This window comes from Leptonotus elevatus, chromosome 10, assembly GCF_054856555.1.
Source record: "Leptonotus elevatus isolate MCC_2025b chromosome 10, RoL_Lele_1.0, whole genome shotgun sequence".
NCBI classification, from domain to species: domain Eukaryota; kingdom Metazoa; phylum Chordata; class Actinopteri; order Syngnathiformes; family Syngnathidae; genus Leptonotus; species Leptonotus elevatus.
The window spans coordinates 14,483,940-14,501,726 of record NC_141248.1 but is presented as its reverse complement, the minus strand read 5'-3'; the positions used below and the strand labels follow the sequence as shown (position 1 = coordinate 14,501,726).

The following is a 17,787-nucleotide window of genomic DNA, read 5'->3' as shown; positions in this document are numbered from 1 at the left end:
AGAAAACCTGTATACGATGGGTTTCCTGTAAAGTTCACTTTATTTAACAGGAAATGAGTGGCCTGGTAGATGTCTTGCTATAGGAGATGTGTCAGAAAAGTTCCAAGATTGGTGTTACAAAGATATATTTTAAAATCCTACAACCTACCTACTAGATATATATTTTCAAACAAACAAAACCCTCCAAGTTATCGTCTTCAATGTGAGCCAGATGATCAACAAGAACATCGACAACGATATGGCATATCGATCAGTGCACGAGAAGAGGCGAGAATCTGGATGCCACAAGAATCCTTTCGAGGAGTGCATGAAGTCATGGCAGACAACCGTGGTTACACTTCAGGGGGATTATTTTGAAGGGAAAACGTTTTAATTTGGATTTTAAGTATTTTCTGTGTCACCGGTGCTGAAGCTTTTCTGGCACATCTCGTATGTGCTACTCCATAGGAATGCTATATTGTGCTATTTTAGCCTCAACCTTGGCAGATGACATCACATAAAAAAGATAGATGTAGATATTGATTGATTGATTGGAGATTTATGGGTGGGACAGCAGCTAATTGGCGGACCATGAAACAGGGAGCACTTAAAACGGTGACGCAATAGATTATGTGAAGCAAGGTATTCCTCATGCATGTCCCTATTTAAGATTTTTTTTGTAATGTTGTAATGTCGGCTACAAGAATAATTTGTGGCGTATGTGTTGTTTTATGCCAGCATAAAAAACCCAATTTTATGGCATTAATCTGAAAAAACATAAAGGTAAGGTGTTTTTGGTAAGGTTAGGTTGTTATCATTACCTAATTTTTATCTTTTAATTTCTATCTTGCAGGTTTTTCCCCCATTATTTTTTTACTTCTACTTGATGAAAGGAATTAAATTGGCAATGTTTTTCACATTATTATTAATGTTCTTATTATGACTTTACACACGCACCTACGCCAAGAACATACAGTGAGTACTACCACCTCTGAATTAAAAAGAGAAGAAACAGTACTCTTGAAAGGTGCAGTTCCTGACAAAGCTTTTGTTTTGAAGGCGAAAGTTGGCGGAAGTAGCGTTATGGTTAACGCTAACTTCACACTCCTGTCTGCGAATCTAAAATCGATGAGTGATTGGCTGTCTTCTCGGTCAAGATTCTGTGGGTCTATTAACGCGAAAGGTAAACGCCAACCATGTCAAGTGGTCGAAGTCAAATGATGTTCTAATTACAAAAAGAGCAGTCCACGGTGTAGTTCACGGTAGCTATGTGACGTTGCCTGTCAGTGGGCGCCTTTGTCTCCATGTCTCGGCTTTGGCGTTTTGATATTTTTGGGAAGACTAACCGTTAAGCGTTTTGCTAACGTTAGCGGTCCTGCGCGCGCCGAGAGTGGGATCGCAGCTCAGGTGTGCGGACAGACGCCATACGGGCAGGCGCGCCGGGGCCTGGAGGGGGAGAAAAACTCCATACGCGCAGGGGAATGAACGTCAAGTAATTCTTCAGGGATATTACTCAAGTTGATAATAATACACCTGGCAACTGCCACAAACAATCGCTGAGTTAATACTGAACATATTGCATCTATACGCCGCAAACATTTATTTGTAAAATATAAGTCATCATTTTGCACTTTCAAGGCTGATGTGTAGGCCTGTATAAAAATATAAATGTTGCTAAACCTCGACTTGACCTTACAACAGGTGTCAGATTCATGAATCGAACAATGCATTTACAAAGATGTCCACTGTGCCTTTCAGTGACTCTTCCAGTCTCTCTGTTGACCTGCTGATGACACTCTACATCCTGATGGAAGCCTTGCAATGGCGTGGTGGATAAATTGTTAGGTGTTGTTTTCATTCTGTCAAAATGTGAACAGTAAGATGAAGAGGACTGTTTAAATACCAATTTTATTTGAACAAGGAAGTGTTTTGATCCATTCGCGGCTTGATCATTGAACACGTGTTGTGAATTTTGTAGTTCAGCAAGCAAAAAGCTACTGGAACAAGCAACAGTTGGACATATGCATTCAAAAGTTTAGAGGTCACATAAAGTTCACCTAAAGGTTATAATGCATTTTTGGTTCATCCAGAAATATCCCCCGAAAGACCTATTGTCTCCAGCTTTTTCTGAATACTTTATTTATATATACTGTACTTTATTTCACACTGGAAAAACTAAGCGACACACCACTCGCTAAATCCCCCCCCCAAATAGCGATAATGATGTCTCAATTTACTCATAAATTGACTTTGTGTGAACTCTTCTGTTGTGTAAATAGCAACAGGTGGAAACACGTTGGAACAACTAACCTGATGATCCCTTGTGGTTGGGAATTACATCACTTAGACATTTTTGAATGCTGCATCACTTCATCCCATATTCACCCCATATTTATTTTTACTCCGATGTGCCGATCACTCTGGAAGAGTGTAAATCTGGACTTTTTCTCTATTGCTTCAGTGTGATATTTACTAGATGTCAAACTTATCATGTTTGAAAGTGAGAGCATATCGCGGGTCAATAAGTCAATTTCCAAACGGCACAACTTGAAACAATGTGAAATCTTGTCCATGAGGTAAAACTCGTGACTTTACCTGCCCTCTTCAGGGGTTCGTCATGGCCTTGAAAAGGAGAAGGGCGACGTCCCCTTCGAGTAGTGTGAGCGGAGGAGATTTTGACGATAGCCAGCCTTCATCCTCGGTATCTTCAAGTGGACGAAAGAGGAGAAGGACCTCAAACATTCCAACTGTGGATCCTGTAATTGTCACTTTTTCTCGTTTTTTTTTCCAATCAAAATGATGTCATGTGAGTTTTGACTTGTTGCCTTTCAGATTGCTGTTTGCCATGAACTGTACAACACAGTCAGAGACTACAAGGATGACCAAGGCAGGATGCTTTGCGAGCTGTTCATTAGAGCCCCTAAACGAAGGTGAGCGCAACCTTAATTGTGTTATTCGAATGAACCGGCAGCAGAGTTATTATAGTTTTAGAATTTTTCATTTTAGTTAGTTTTGATGTTTTTTTTTTAAATTTAGTTAGTTTTAATTAGTTTTCAGGGTGGTTCTGTTAATTTTGATTAGTTTTAATTATTTCATAAATGCTTAGTTTTTGTTTAGTTTTAGTTAGTTTCAGTATTAGTTTTAGTTTAAAAAAAAAGTGTTTATTACTTGTGCGCAATATTTAAAAGACACCATGGGAGCAACGTCATCTGAAGGTGCTTTTCTATTGGCTGCTGCTACATGACGTCACTTTTGTATGACACACTTTCAAATGTCCCTTTTCCGGTTAATATCAAAATAAATCATCTCCAAAGGCTCATGCATTAAATTGATTGCCAAAGATTAAAACAAAGGACATTTTTGCTCTAATCATAGTTAGTTTTAGTTCCATAAAATGTAGTTTCAGTTAGTTTTCGCTTTTTTCAAAGCATTTTCGTTTTTATTTTATTTCGTTAAAAAAAAATTGTATTTAGAATTTTAGTTTTTTTGTTAGTTTTAGTTAACTAAAATAACCTTGACCGGCAGTGACCCTTATGTCATGATCCACTTTTCCATTTCAAGGAACCAGCCAGACTATTACCATGTCGTTTCTCAGCCTATTGACATGATGAAGATCCAGCAGAAATTAAAGATGGAGGAATACGATGATGTCCAACAGCTCACCAGTGACTTTCAGCTCCTGTTTCACAATGCCAAAACATATTATAAGGTAAAATCTCACCATAAAGAAGTAGATAGGCCTACCTCTTGAGCAATTCATCAGTCTGGTGCCGCACACGAGTGTTGGGAGAGATTGGAAATCATAAAATGATTAACGACAAATATATATATATATATATTTTTTTAGCTATCTATGCCAGCGACGTACAGTGACAGGCAGAACAATTAATTGCTCTTCCACAAGATAGCAGAACATATGACTAACCTTCATATGCACCTGTTGCCATTCATACAATAGATTTAGTATCATCAATTGTCATTATTTTTCACTGTGCAAAACAACAGCCATAAATGAATAATTCCAGTATGGCCATGTTTCCCAATACTTTTTTGTCCTTCACTCATCCAAGGTATCTTCTAATGAACGTCTCTGTCTTGAGCAGTCTGACAGCGCTGAGTTCCGGGCAGCCTGCAAACTGTGGGACCTTTACCAACGTACCAAGAACGAATTTGTTCAGCCAGGCGATGATGACGAGGAAGATGAGGCCAGTAACGATGCGCAAGACATCCCCAGCGGGTCCACTGAGGATGAGGTGAGTCGCGTGGTAATGATCTGAAGGCAGTCGCTTGCATCAAATAAGAGGGAGAGTCGGACCGTGTCACGCAATCATGTATTTTGGGCCCAAATCCCTTGAAAACATTTTGCTTTCAACATTTCTTTTTCTTAACTGCGATTTACTCACGTGATGACAGAGTGCGCCGACCTGCTTGAGGGACGTCCTTGAGCATCTCCTTGATGCCGTGGTGACGTACGCCGAACCCTCGGGCCGCCTGGTCAGCGATCTCTTTCAGAGGCTGCCCTCCAAAGCGGTACAAAACTATCCAGCATCATTAAAGTTGGAATGAACGACTTTACTTTGATGTGCAAATTTTGTTTTGTTTTGTGTAGCAATATCCAGATTATTATGCAATCATCAAGGAGCCCATAGATCTGAAAATTGTCGCGCAAAAGATTCAGGTATTACAATATTCAATCTAATCCCTAATGATGTTAATGATCATTAAATGTATTTGGTTTAAGATGGGCCACTACAGGAGCGTTAATGCCATGGCTAAAGATATCGATTTATTGGTAAAAAATGCCAGAACTTATAATGAGCCTGGATCACAGGTGTTCAAGGTGAGTGTATAGCCCGAGACTATGATGTATATGCACATGGATATTTAAAGGTCGCATTTTTTCTTCTTCTTGGATTGCGTTTGTGTTCAGGATGCAAACACAATTAAAAAGATTTTTGCACAAAAGAAGTCAGAGATTGAACACGGAGACCCAGTCAAGTCCAGCATTCGTATCAGGTACTAAACAACAACATGCAATCATTTATTATTGTTATTTATTTATTATTTATTTATTTTATTGTTCCCTTTTTACCTCCAGGAATAGGAGGTATGCTCAGGGTGAGCGCCTCTCGGCGATCGGCATGGCTCTGCAGTATGAAAGTGACGAGGACGGGATACTTTCTGGTACATCGTTGGCATCGTTTTAAAGGGGAAGTCGACCTTAATAATTTCTTGACAATAATATGTTATACGTGACCTTACTAGTCTAAACATGACATTCTGATTAATATTACATTTGTGGAATAGGAGTTATGCAGCAAAATCCAGTTGTCTTTATCCATCTCAGGGGGCGGCCATTTTTGCCACTTGCTGTCGATTGAAGATGACATCACAGTTGCTCAGAGGTAATGACCAATCACAGCGCACCTGTTTTCTGAAGCTGAGCTGTGATTGGTTGTTACCTGAGACCTGAGCAACTGTGATGTCATTTAAATTCAACAGCAAGTGGCAAGATGGCCGCCTCCAGATATAGATACAAACTGCTGGATTTTGCTGCTTAACTCATATTCCACTAACACAATGTTAACCAAAATACCACATTTAGACTAGTGGGACTGCATAGAACATATTATTGTCAATAAATTAGTTTTGGGTTGACTTTGTCTTTAAAACAAACCTACACACCATTTCAATATTGACTCATTTGTAAATAATTGTTATGTGTTTTTGCCTTCTCTACTGCTCAGGGTCTGTTCACTACGACGAGGGCGAGTCTGAGGCGGAGAGTTTGACCACTAACACCGACATGAGTAACCCTATCTTCCAGCTCTACGAAGCTGTACGTGGTGCCAGGAACAACCAAGGCCTCCTGATTTCAGAACCTTTCCTGGAGCTGCCCTCCAGGAAGGATTACCCCGACTACTACCAGCAGATCACTCAGCCCTTGTGCCTCTATCAGATCAAGTATGAAAACAGCTATTGACAATTTTTACAGTAAAAAAAAAAAAAAAGGCTATAAATGGCACTTTGTTTTACTGTACTGTATATCCCGTTGGCAATCACATACACTCACTTTGCAGTACAGTAATTCTGTGTCCTCCTTCCCAAATGTGAGAACCCTTAATTCCCCACAGGAACAAAATGAAGAACAACGAGTATGACAGTGTTGAGCATATGGACTCTGATCTAATGCTAATGTTTGAGAACGCCAAGCGTTACAATGTTCCCCACTCCTCCATCTATAAGCGGGTGCTTAAGTTGCAGCACATTCAGCAGGTGAGCTTCGGTGTCAAATTTCTGGCATTTTTGACATACTGAATTTTATGGACATACTGTGGTCATTTTCTGCCTCTCTTCTTTTTTGGACATTTAATGGATTTTTTTTTACATTTGTTTCTGACTTTTTTGTTATAAATTTTCTGATATTTTTGGCAACTTTTTGGACATTTTATGGTAATTTGGGGGATCTTTTTTTGTCATTTTTATTTTAAATTATTTTTTTGCTTTTTTGCTATACATTTTCTGACATTTTTGGCTACTTTGTGGACACTTTATGGTAATTTGGGGGATCTTTTTTTGTTGCATTTATAGTTTAAATTAATCATCTGTATTTTTTGCTATTAATTTTCTGACATTTTGGCAATTTTTTTGACATTTTATGGTAATTTTTGGGATCTTTTTTTTGTGCATTTTTATTTTAAATACATTTTCTGCTTTTTTTGCAATAAATTTTCTGACATTTTTGGCAACTTTGTGGACATTTTATGGTAATTTTGGAGATCTTTTTTGCATTTTTATTTGTAATTAATTTGCAGCTTTTTGCTATCAATTTTCTGCATTTTCGTGGACATTTTATGGTAATTTTGGGGATCTTTTTTTTAACCTTTTAATTTTAAATTAAATTTCTGCTTTTTTATATCAATTTTCAGACAATTTTTTTGCAACTTTATGGACATTTTATGGTCTATTTTTTTTTTGTTGTACTTTTTATTTTAAATTAATTGTCTGACATTTTGGCAATTCCAAAGACATTTTCTAGTATTTTTTTTGCCTTTCTTCTTTTGTTTTTGGACATTTTATAGTTACTTTTTGAAAAATTCTCACATTTCGGTGGGTTAAGTTGAAGTGAGAGTTGTAAACTGTGCATTGATTGTATTCTGACTAGATAAAACGAAAGGAGCTTTTACAGAGGGATGATGATGATGGAGACAGTATGCTGTCCTGTGCGACCTCTGACACCAGCAGCACAAAGAGAAAAAGGTACTCACTGTCACTCTCCTTGTGTGCGGTTTTTAATTTTAAGATACATATTTGTTACCCTTGTTATAGTCACAAGAAGAATACCAAGAAAAATCGAATGAAAGTTCTTTTTGCATCTGTGACGGACGCACGTGAGGCGGGCACTGGCAGGCGACTGTGTGACCTCTTTATGGTAAAGCCCTCCAAGAAGGACTACCCTGATTACTACAAGGTCATCCTGGAGCCCATGGACTTGAGGACCATCGAGCACAACATCCGCTCAGACAAGTACCTCACTGAAGATGCCATGGTGGAGGACATGAAGCTAATGTTCCGCAATGCCCGACACTACAATGAAGAGGGATCACAAGTTACGAGGGTTAACATTGACGTATTCTTTACTTGCTTTGTTGTTTATTTGTCACTGAAAAGTTTTTTTTTGTTTTTTGGTTTTGCTTTCCAGGTATTCAATGATGCTGATGTACTCGAGAAAATAATGACAGACAGACGCAGGGATCTCGGACCGGTGACGGATGAGGATGACACGGTGTCCTCAAAGATGAAAATAAGTAAGTGACTTTAAAGACACTCTCACATTTGCACATCAGTGGTGTTGCATTTTCAAAACCATCACTTATCAGGAAAAGAAAAAAATGACATCGCTGTTTAGCTTTGTCGAAAGCTGCATTTTGTAACAATTTCCCCAAAATATCTTTACAATAGCCTTTTTATTTGACCATTTATGACATCTTCGCTGTTCATAATGGGAACTCCTGCAAGTCTCTGGCCAATAGTTTTCAGACATGATTCGGGTTTGAATTTCCCGCCCTCTGGCTGCGATGTCATGTGGGCATTGTGTATGTGAAGAAGGGAAAATGCAGTTTAGAGGACTTTTCTCTTTACTGGAAAATAAAATTGTTGTCTGAAAAAAAGAAACTTTAAACCCAAATACAGTTTAATTTTTCGGCCACAGGTGGCAGTAGCGATTCAAAATGACATTTTCTGTATTCAGTAGCTTTAAATTCGTCAATAATAGAATAAAAAAATAAAAATCATAAAATAAAATAATAACAAATAAATAAATAATACAATTAATTAATTAATTAAAAAAAGAGACCCATGTTAGTACTGGCCAACGGTATGGATTTCTGAAAAATATTTAATTGACTAAATTTGGTCATAGGAAATTTCCGCCCGACGCCAGTGATATGAAACCTTCCCCTAGAGACCACATCTTCATATATTTTCAGTCGTGGACCGTCAGGGACAGCAAGGCCTTCTCTGCTAGCCCAAATACTGCACGCACTGACCCACATTTACACCCTAAATTATAATTTGTTCCATGAAATTGTTTTTCATGGCAATTAATTTATTCCCAAGTGTCTATTTTCTTTATTTCAAAGCATTTTTCTCTGCTGCACTGCTTCTAGTATGAGGATGTGGTTAGAAATTGTCCACACTTTTCAGAATCAGTAGTGCTGGCTGATGTCACTGAAACTATATTAGTAACAGGACAGTTTCTTAAACCAATCAGATTTTAAACATCAGTATTTTTCTGTCCTCTGATTATTTGGATAAGGCAATTTCGACTAGCAAGTCTTTTGCAATTTGCACACATTATTACATTGAATAATTAGCGTCTCCGGTGAGTATAATGTACAGATATTTGATCTTCTGACATTTTTGCATATCTCGCCACTGCTTTACATGCATTGAAAACTGGGTCAAAACCATCTATAGCTACCAAATCCATCTGTTACTAATGAATTGTGTTTCTTTCAGGAAAGACAAACATGACTCTAAAGAAATCCAAGTATTTGACACCCTTACAACAGAAACTGAATGAGTTGTATGAGTCTGTCAAGAACTACACCGATAAGCGCGGCCGTCGCCTCAGCACGATCTTCTTGCGTCTTCCATCCCGCGCCGAGCTGCCAGATTACTACATAGCTATCAAGAAACCGGTGGACATGGAGAAGATCAAGAGCCACATGTTGGCCAATAAGTATCAGGATGTCGATGCACTGGTAGAGGACTTTGTGCTCATGTTCAACAACGCATGCACGTACAATGAGCCAGAGTCTCTGATTTACCGGGATGCTTTAGTCCTGCACCGGGTGCTGCTGGAGACCAGGCATGCCTTGGAGGGAGGGGAGGACGCCTACGTGCCCGATGTGCCTCGCCTGATCCAGGAGCTCATCCGCAGCCTTTTTGTCTCTGTGCTTGGCCACCAAGATGACGAGGGGCGTTGCTACAGCGATTCTCTGGCTGAGATCCCTGCCACCAACCCTGCAAACCTGAAGAAGCCCCCTCTCAATTTTGACATCATCAGAAAGAATGTCGACGGAGGACACTATATGAGGCTGGATGTATTTCAGGAACACATGTTTGAAGTGTTGGAAAAGGCCAGGCATCTAAATAGGTGAGATACTGTCGGCCAATTTACACAAAATCATATTGGGTGCAGTGAGGATTATTTTTGTATCATTTGTCATTTACAGGACAGACTCTGAAATTTTTGAAGATGCCGTCGAGCTGCAGCAGTTCTTCATCAGGATCCGGGATGAGCTGTGTAAGAACGGAGAGATTTTGATGTCTCCTGCGCTGAGCTATACATCCAAACATCTGCACAATGATGTGGATAAAGAGAAGAAACAAAAGCTCCCGAAAGAGATTGAGGAAGACAAAATCAAGAGAGAAGAGGAGAAAATTGGTATTTGACTTAATGCATATTTAAAATCACTAAGTCAACATTTCCCAACCTGACGCACATAATTTACATGAGAAAATGTATACAGCAAACTGCCAAACAAAAATTTCACAAATTATACCGTCCATCTGAGCATGCTTAGTTAAACACAAAGCTTTCATTCTATTTTATCAGGGGTCTGCATCCTGCGGCTCTGGAGCCTCATGTAGCTCTTTAGTCTCTATCCTGTGGATCTCTTTAAAAATAAATAGTAGAAATTAATACATATATTGTTTTACATATTTATTTAGATAAAATGTAGATTCTTTAAATTAATTAATGATTTTCTTTTTAAAGGAATGATTAAATATTTTAAAAATGTCAGAGTCCAAATTTGTAAATTGCCAGAAATAGAGATGAAAAAGTAAAAAAGAAGAAGAAAAAAAAGAAGAAAAACCCGTCCAAAAAGTCACTATAAAAAGCATAAAATTACCATATAATATACACAAAATTGCCTAAAAAGTCAAAAAAATTATTTAAAAAAAAAAGTTAGAAAAGAAAATTGTCAAAAAGTAACCATAAAATGCCAAAAAAACAAAAGAAGAAAGCCAGAAAAATACCATAAAATGTCTTTGGAATTGCCCCCAAAAAAGGCAGAAAAGTCAAGTCATCTTTATTTATATAGAAAATAAAAAGGCTAAAAAAAGATCCCAAAAATTGATACAAAAAAAGGCAGAAACGAATGTCAAAAATTTGCCAAAAATAATGACCACAGTATGTCCATAAAAATCCCTTTGACAGAAAGGCAGAAAAGTCAAAAAATATATGAAAAACTAAGTCTGACAAATTACACCCCAAAAAATCCCAAAACGGAAGACAGAAGAAAAGTATTGGATTCTACATATTTTCTGTTATGGTGTAAATTCTAATGAGCTTTTCTTGGGCCCTCCTTAGACTAACACTAACACACATGTTTCCTTCATCATCATTTTTGGTTATTTATTTGGTAAAAATGCCTCTTTTGAGAGTAAAGGTTGCTGACCCCTGTATTATATGAATGTTAACCGGTTAATACCAAGGTTAATTGTACCTGCAGCCATCTACGTTGGCAAAGTTTGCTATATGAAAAAATATACATTATTTGTTTTACACTAATTAGCTGAAATTGAACAATTTGCCATAGAACACCCAAAGATTTCCCACGGCACACTCGTGTTTGGGAATCACTGGTTAAAAAGTTTTCCAGCATATCACCACATATGTATGCAGCTGTTTCTAAGAGAGCGTGCTGTGAATTTCCAGAAGCTGAAAAGAGGGAGGAATCTGTCGGGGGTTCCTGGCAGCTGAGCGCAAAGCGCACATACAGCCAAGACTGCAGCTTCAAAGACAGCATGTACTGTGTCGGAGACTACGTTTATGTGGAGCCTGCCGAGCCGAACCTCCAGCCTCACATCATCTACATCGAACGCCTGTGGCAAGATGAAACCGGTCAGTCCCCACTGCAATCTGAAGATAATTTGCATCTCATTATGCGCACACGGTGTCCTCTTATGTTTGCTTGATAATCGTTGGTCAATTTTTTCAGGTGAGAAATGGCTCTACGGCTGCTGGTTCTACAGGCCAAATGAGACCTTCCATGTCACTACACGAAAGTTCTTAGAGAAGGAAGTATTTAAGAGCGACTATTACAACAAAGCGCGGATCAGCAAGATTCTCGGAAAATGTGTGGTAATGTTTGTAAAGGTAACCACTCTCATCCATGTGTCACCTGAGCAACGACTGTAATGTATAGAAGCATGTTGACATTTTTTTTTTAACGTGGATTTCAGGAGTACTTCAAACTTTACCCAGAAGGCTTCAGGGCAGAGGACATCCATGTCTGCGAATCTCGCTACTCAGCCAAGTCCAAGTCCTTCAAGAAGATCAAGTTGTGGGCCATGCCCTTGAGCTCAGTTCGCTTTGTCCCGAGAGAAGTGCCTCTGCCTGTTGTACGGGTCGCATCTATATTTGCCCCCAAAGAAGAGAAAGAAGAAAGGGAAGAGAAACCAATAGAAATTACAGACGAAACCAAAGTGACAGAATGTAGCAGCATAGACAAGGTAAAAAAAAAAAAAAGCCCTCTTTCTGTGGTGGTAAATAAAATTCACATGCCACTTTCAGTACTACGTTTTATATCTGCAGGAGAGGGAAGATGTTTCATTGGAGACGACCAACGGGGAAGCAGGCTGCCAATACTATGAACAGCTCTGCTACAACAACCTGTGGCTGAAAGTGGGAGACTGCGTCTACATTGGCTCTCTTGGACTAGTGCGCCACCGAGTGGGAAGGTGGAGTCAATGCAATTTTAAATCAATAAGTTGGAATGCGTCTAATCGGGGGTGGGAGTAACACTTATGTGCAAGCAATAAGTCTCAAGTATGCTTCAAGTTTCAAGCAAGTCCCGAGAGTTCCTGTGCCAGTAATCAAACAAGTCAAGTTGAGTCGCCACTAAATAGCAAGCTAGCCAATTAGTTACTAAGGTCAATCAAGTCATAAGGCAAATTTACTTTACTTTGCTCAGTTATGTAGAGTAGAAAAAAAACACTTTTTTTTTTTGCTTCTATTTCATTTTTCACGAGTTGAACTCAAGATCAAAGATTTTTTTTTATATGGAAACAAAAAGGCCCATTTTTCAAATTGTTCACAAATTGGTTGAAATCTGAAGTAGTCCATCCACCTCCCAGGTGTAGCATATCAAGCTGTTGATTAGACAACCACAACAAAACAAAAGCCACATTACCTTGAAAATGCTGATGTTTTTAATGTATACATGCAAGTAAGTCGTGTGACTGAAGTCAAGTCTTATGAATCCAAATTTCAAGTTTTATCCAAGCTAGTCCCAAGTCCGAACATTGGCAACTTAAATCTGACTTGAGTCCCCCACACAGTAAATTTTGCTCGAAACATAGTCTGTTTGGTCCCACTCTAAAATGAGTAAAATGTACACTTTTAAAAGTAAAAATGAAAAAAAAATCACTCAAGGGTTGAGGAACAAACTCACACCTTCAGGTTCTCCCTGAGCTATTCCACTCCTACTGTGTGTTAGTATATTACTCATGTCAGCTGGAATCTTCGTACCCTCCAAGACCAGAATCGATGTTTTCTGTCTCCTTTTGGATATAAGCAAGCAGTAGGAGTGGCACACCTCATGTGGTAGAGTGGCAGTCTCCCAAGCTGAAGGTTGTGAGTTTGCTCCTCAACCCTTGTGTAACTTAAAAAAAAAGAAGTAAAATTTAGTCAAAATCTCTCCTTGTAAAATTTACTTAGAATTTCCGAGTAAAAACAATCTTTAATATGTTTTTTCATGGGATGGGCAAATTCTCTCATACACACTAAATATACTTTGAGTAAAATTTACTTTATTTTACTCTCTTCCAAGTGTAAATGTGGGACCAAATAGACTCTGTTCAGAGTAAAATATTTTCTAAAGAATTTACTGTGCACCTCTGCATCTTATCTGAATCAAATTCATGAACGCTTGAAGTCAGTAGGCCAAAAAGATTGTCTGTTCTCCAACAAGAAGTTTAAACATTGTTGTACAGAATTGAAAAAATGTGGATGCGAGATGGAGCCGGCTACTTTTTCGGTCCAATCTTCATCCATCCGGAGGAAACGGAGCATGAGCCCACTAAAATGTTCTACAAGAAGGAAGTTTTCCTGAGCAACCTTGAGGAGGCCTGCCCCATGACCTGCATCATAGGTAACATTCATATCGACAAGGAGCTTAGCAACCACACTGTTTGAGTCATTCTAAATGATCTAATTACGTATTAATTTCATAACTGTGCATTTCATGCACATTTCTTGTCTCACAGGGAAGTGCGTGGTGTCATCCTTCAAAGAGTATCTATCGTGTCGACCAACCGAGGTGCCCGAAGAGAATATCCTGCTGTGCGAGAGTCGCTACATTGAAAGTGAGAAGCAAATGAAGCGGTTCAAAGGACTGAAGCGCTTTTCATCATCTGGAAAGGTGGTGGAGGACGAAATCTACTATTTTAGGTAAGGTCACGGATGAAATACCTATGGCGTACGTCGGATTTGTTTACTGTAACGAAATACGTTTCTATTGACCTGTATATTTTTCTCCCTCAGGAAGCTTATAGTTCCCCAAAAGGAGGCATCGCCTTTGCTAGACAGAAAAATTGAGGAACTGGAGGCTAAGTTTGCTGATATGACGGATGAGGAGCTGGAGGAGCTTGGGGATGATGACAGCGAGCTTGATCACTCACTTCCTCGGATGCATTCGTCCATGTGTGGTGACATGGATATCATGGCTTACACTCCGCCGCAGGTCAGGTTTGTTTGGATTCCTTAAACGCGGCAAAGAAGGAACAGTTAACTGCTTAGCTTTGTTGTGTGTGTGTGCCTTTGTTCTCTCCCGGTTATGCACAGTCAGCCAAATCTCTCAAGGGTCTTTCCAAGAAGGAGGGCTCAAAGCGGAAGATCAACATGAGCGGATATATTCTATTCAGCAGCGAGATGCGCGCCGTCATTAAAGCCCGGCACCCAGACTACTCCTTTGGCGAGCTGAGCCGCCTCGTTGGCACGGAGTGGAGGAACCTGGAAGGTTCTAGGAAAGCCGAGTATGAAGGTGAAGAAGGCCATGATGACGAAACGTGTTCATCGATTGGTGACGTGCAAAAACAAACAAAAAAAAAAAAATCACCTTTGTACTTGATGGCTTTCAGAGCGAGCAGCTAAAGTGGCCGAGCAGCAGGAGCGTGACCGGACCCGCTACATGACATCCCCTAGAGCAGGTACCCCAGTAGGGGCACTGATAGGAGTGGTGCCTGCTCCAACCCCCATGGGGATGCTAAATCCCAGCTTGACGCCTGTGTCAGGTAACCCCTCAGAGTTGCAGATGGATTCCCACAATACCAGAAAGGGCTGGAATAACGAGCTTCCCTGCTTGGTTGACGCGCGTCTTATTGCATCAGCATGTTTGTGTTGCCTCAAATACAAAACACTGGCCAAGCACAACCCTCCAATAGAGAGCTATAACCTCCATGCGCCATTTTTTTGCCAGACTTGTCATGTTTGAACTCATGAATCCACATAACTTAATCATTGTTATTTGATGTTTATTTTATTTTTTTGCTGCTTAAAGAGGGAATTTGCAATGCTAAAAACTCTTAGTGAGATTTGAGTGTAGCCTCATTTCGTTGTTTTTCTTCTCTCTTTCTTAGATATAAAATTAGAGGAACAAGAGAGAGAGAGAGAGAGGGATGATTCCCCTCCAAACTGATTATTTTTGCTCATGTCGGCAAGGCAGCTTTATTTATATATCCCATTTTGCACAAGGTAACTCAATGTCAGTCACATAATTGAAAAGTTCAACACCTAAAAACAAGATGAAGACAAAAAAAAAAAGGAAATTACAAATAGCTTGCTAAAATTAATAAAAAGAATGTGCAGTAAAATAACAAGAATTTGGAAAACTTAATTTAACCCTAGCCAGATTTAAAATAACTTCTCTTAACAGCTAAATGCTGCTTCACCATGTTTGCTTTGAACTGGGCTCAATATTTAGGGATGAGCTGTCCCTGGGTAGGCAAGTAAGGCAGTGTCGCCCCCTGCTGGGCATTGTCTTTTCTTTGGTTTAGTTCAGGGGTAGGGAACTTCGGTCCTTGAGTGCCGCTGTCCTGCCTGTTTTAGATGTCTCCCCCCTCCTCCAACTCAGCTGATTCAAATGAGTAGCTCACCAGCAAGCTCTGTAGAACGGCTGTACAGTATAGTGATTCTGATCATCGAAAAACAACAACTGTATTGTCAGCCAGGTTCTACTGACATTTTCGCATTAAAAAAAATATGACAGTCATTTATTTTTGAAAACGCCAAAGTCCCTCTTTAAAGAACACAACGGTGATGTTAACGAAAGAGGAAAAAGGAATGGCTTCCTCACACATTCCTTAATGTATTTATTTATTTTTTGCTTCAGTCCTGCTCAATAACAATTGATGAAATCATTCCTTGGCATAAGCAACAGAGGCTTCAAAAAGAGGTGTTTGTGACCCCCACCGCCCCTCATTTTAGTAACATTTATTTTGCATTCATTCTCACAGCACAGATATGAATACATGATTGCATATGAATTCACATGTAAAGCACGCTTGTCGTGATGCATGATTAACCAATGCATGTTGCTTTGTTTTGTGTTTGCTGCTCTTCAATCTTAAGAAGCTATGATGGGTGCATGTAGGTCAGCTATGATGCCGCAAGGAATGGTTAGTATGACTGGCATACCACCACATCTCACGGGGGGGGACCCTTTAAACCCCCAGCATCCTCTGCTCGTTATGCCTGGGCTCCCCGGAATGCCGCATTTCGGTAAGGGCGCTGTCATAGCCACCCCCGCCTGCCACACAGTTGCTTCCTGTCTGCCAATCTGACTTGCTGGAGGGGCTACCTGTACCAATAGGCTGTGACCTGAGTGGTTACATTACATTATAATGTCATTAGCTCAAAAAACGGCATATTTCGATGACCTCAATCTGAACAAATGAGCAATTAAGCATTACATGTTAATGGTTGGCATTCCTGAGATGACATGGATTGTTTTATGAGTCATTGTCTTTGCATTGTATATATCAGGCATCAACGGTATTGGGGGTGAAACTGGAGCAGGGAGTATTCACGGATCTCAGGTAATAGCTAAGCTCTGAATGTAATATTGATTTGATTTCACTTCATACTCCAATTTTGCTGCAATTAGCACATGAATGAAAGAAGGCTCCTTTTTGAACGTGCGATGGTCCAAAGTAAAAACAAACATCAAAATATTCAAACAAAACAGAAATACTAATTTTGACAGGTTTGATTTAAATAGAAATGTCCCATTGTTTTATTGTATTCATTTGAGATGGGTTCTGGCCAACAGGCTCCCCCACCATACCCAGGACCAGGCCAGATGGGTCAGGCTGCCCTTCAACAGCCCTCCTCCCCGTTGTTCGTGTCCCCTCCAGTCAAGGCCCAGAGGCTCCTGCACTCCGATGCTTACCTCAGCTACATAGAGGGTCTAACAGCGGAATCATCGACTGTGAGCAAGTGGGACCAAACGCTTTCAGGTCAGTCATATAAATCCAGGAAGAATCACGTTCCAGAAGAAAAATGACTATTGTGTATGACTTTGCATTTTGCTTTTTAGCTAAAAAACAAGATGTGCGCCTGACAAAAGAGCAGGAAAGTAGACTGCCGTCCCACTGGCTGAAAAGTAAAGGAGCCCACAAGACAATGGCTGATGCACTTTGGCGACTGCGTGACCTGATGCTAAGAGATACGTTGAACATTCGCTACACACACAACCTGTAAGCGTGGCCATAATCGTGATCTGAGCCTCTGTTCCCAGACTTGTAAAACAGGGATGGGGTTATGCTCACTAAAAGTGTTGACTTTGTGTTGTTATGATTAAAGAGACGTGTTTATGTTAAAAGAGGTTGCTTATCAAAGTCATTTTTTCATTTAACGTTTGAGATGTACTGTTCCAAGTGCAACCGTCATTTTGTGATGAATACCTTTGTGCTTTCACAATCGTAATGCCTTACATTTGTCTGTTTTCATTTCATGTTTGTTTCGTTGAAGTGTATTAAAAACGTTGTTGCCTGGTTGTGACTAAGGTGCAGTTTTATTTGAATTTATTTCGAAGTTCATGTTTGACTACTTAATATTCTAATGTGTGCAAATAATTACATCCTTGTTACGTTTATGATGAATTTGGGACATTACTTCTCATTCTGTTACAGATTACAGTGATATTTTATTTATTTAAGTCAATAAACAAGATGGACGTCTCAAGAAAATGTCAATGTGGACAACCTAAAAAAACAACTCACCTAAGAGGAATT

At 39.5% G+C, this 17,787-nt stretch overlaps 1 protein-coding gene across 5 annotated transcripts; it reads left to right on the top strand.

Annotated features, from left to right (window-relative positions):
- Positions 1-1,049: 1,049 nt before the first annotated feature.
- LOC147167224 (protein polybromo-1-like) lies at positions 1,050-17,547 on the top strand. Of its 5 annotated transcripts, XM_086086969.1 has the most exons (30): positions 1,050-1,162; positions 2,588-2,737; positions 2,812-2,909; positions 3,541-3,688; positions 4,083-4,232; positions 4,393-4,509; positions 4,589-4,657; positions 4,721-4,819; positions 4,910-4,995; positions 5,078-5,163; positions 5,727-5,943; positions 6,114-6,255; positions 7,145-7,239; positions 7,309-7,588; positions 7,682-7,787; positions 9,001-9,640; positions 9,720-9,931; positions 11,210-11,395; positions 11,493-11,650; positions 11,737-12,006; positions 12,089-12,234; positions 13,489-13,646; positions 13,762-13,945; positions 14,039-14,237; positions 14,339-14,537; positions 14,635-14,787; positions 16,124-16,273; positions 16,538-16,590; positions 16,824-17,010; positions 17,091-17,547. In XM_086086969.1, exons 2-30 carry the CDS (start codon positions 2,597-2,599, stop codon positions 17,252-17,254), a joined length of 4,893 nt encoding a protein of 1,630 aa, XP_085943095.1. In that variant the 5' UTR covers positions 1,050-1,162; positions 2,588-2,596; the 3' UTR covers positions 17,255-17,547. The 5 variants fall into 5 exon arrangements, with proteins under 5 accessions (XP_085943095.1, XP_085943094.1, XP_085943096.1 ...); XM_086086968.1 differs by having other exon boundaries at positions 7,145-7,588; XM_086086970.1 differs by lacking the exons at positions 1,050-1,162; positions 2,588-2,737 and having other exon boundaries at positions 2,794-2,909; positions 14,635-14,703.
- The last annotated feature ends 240 nt before the right edge of the window (positions 17,548-17,787 follow it).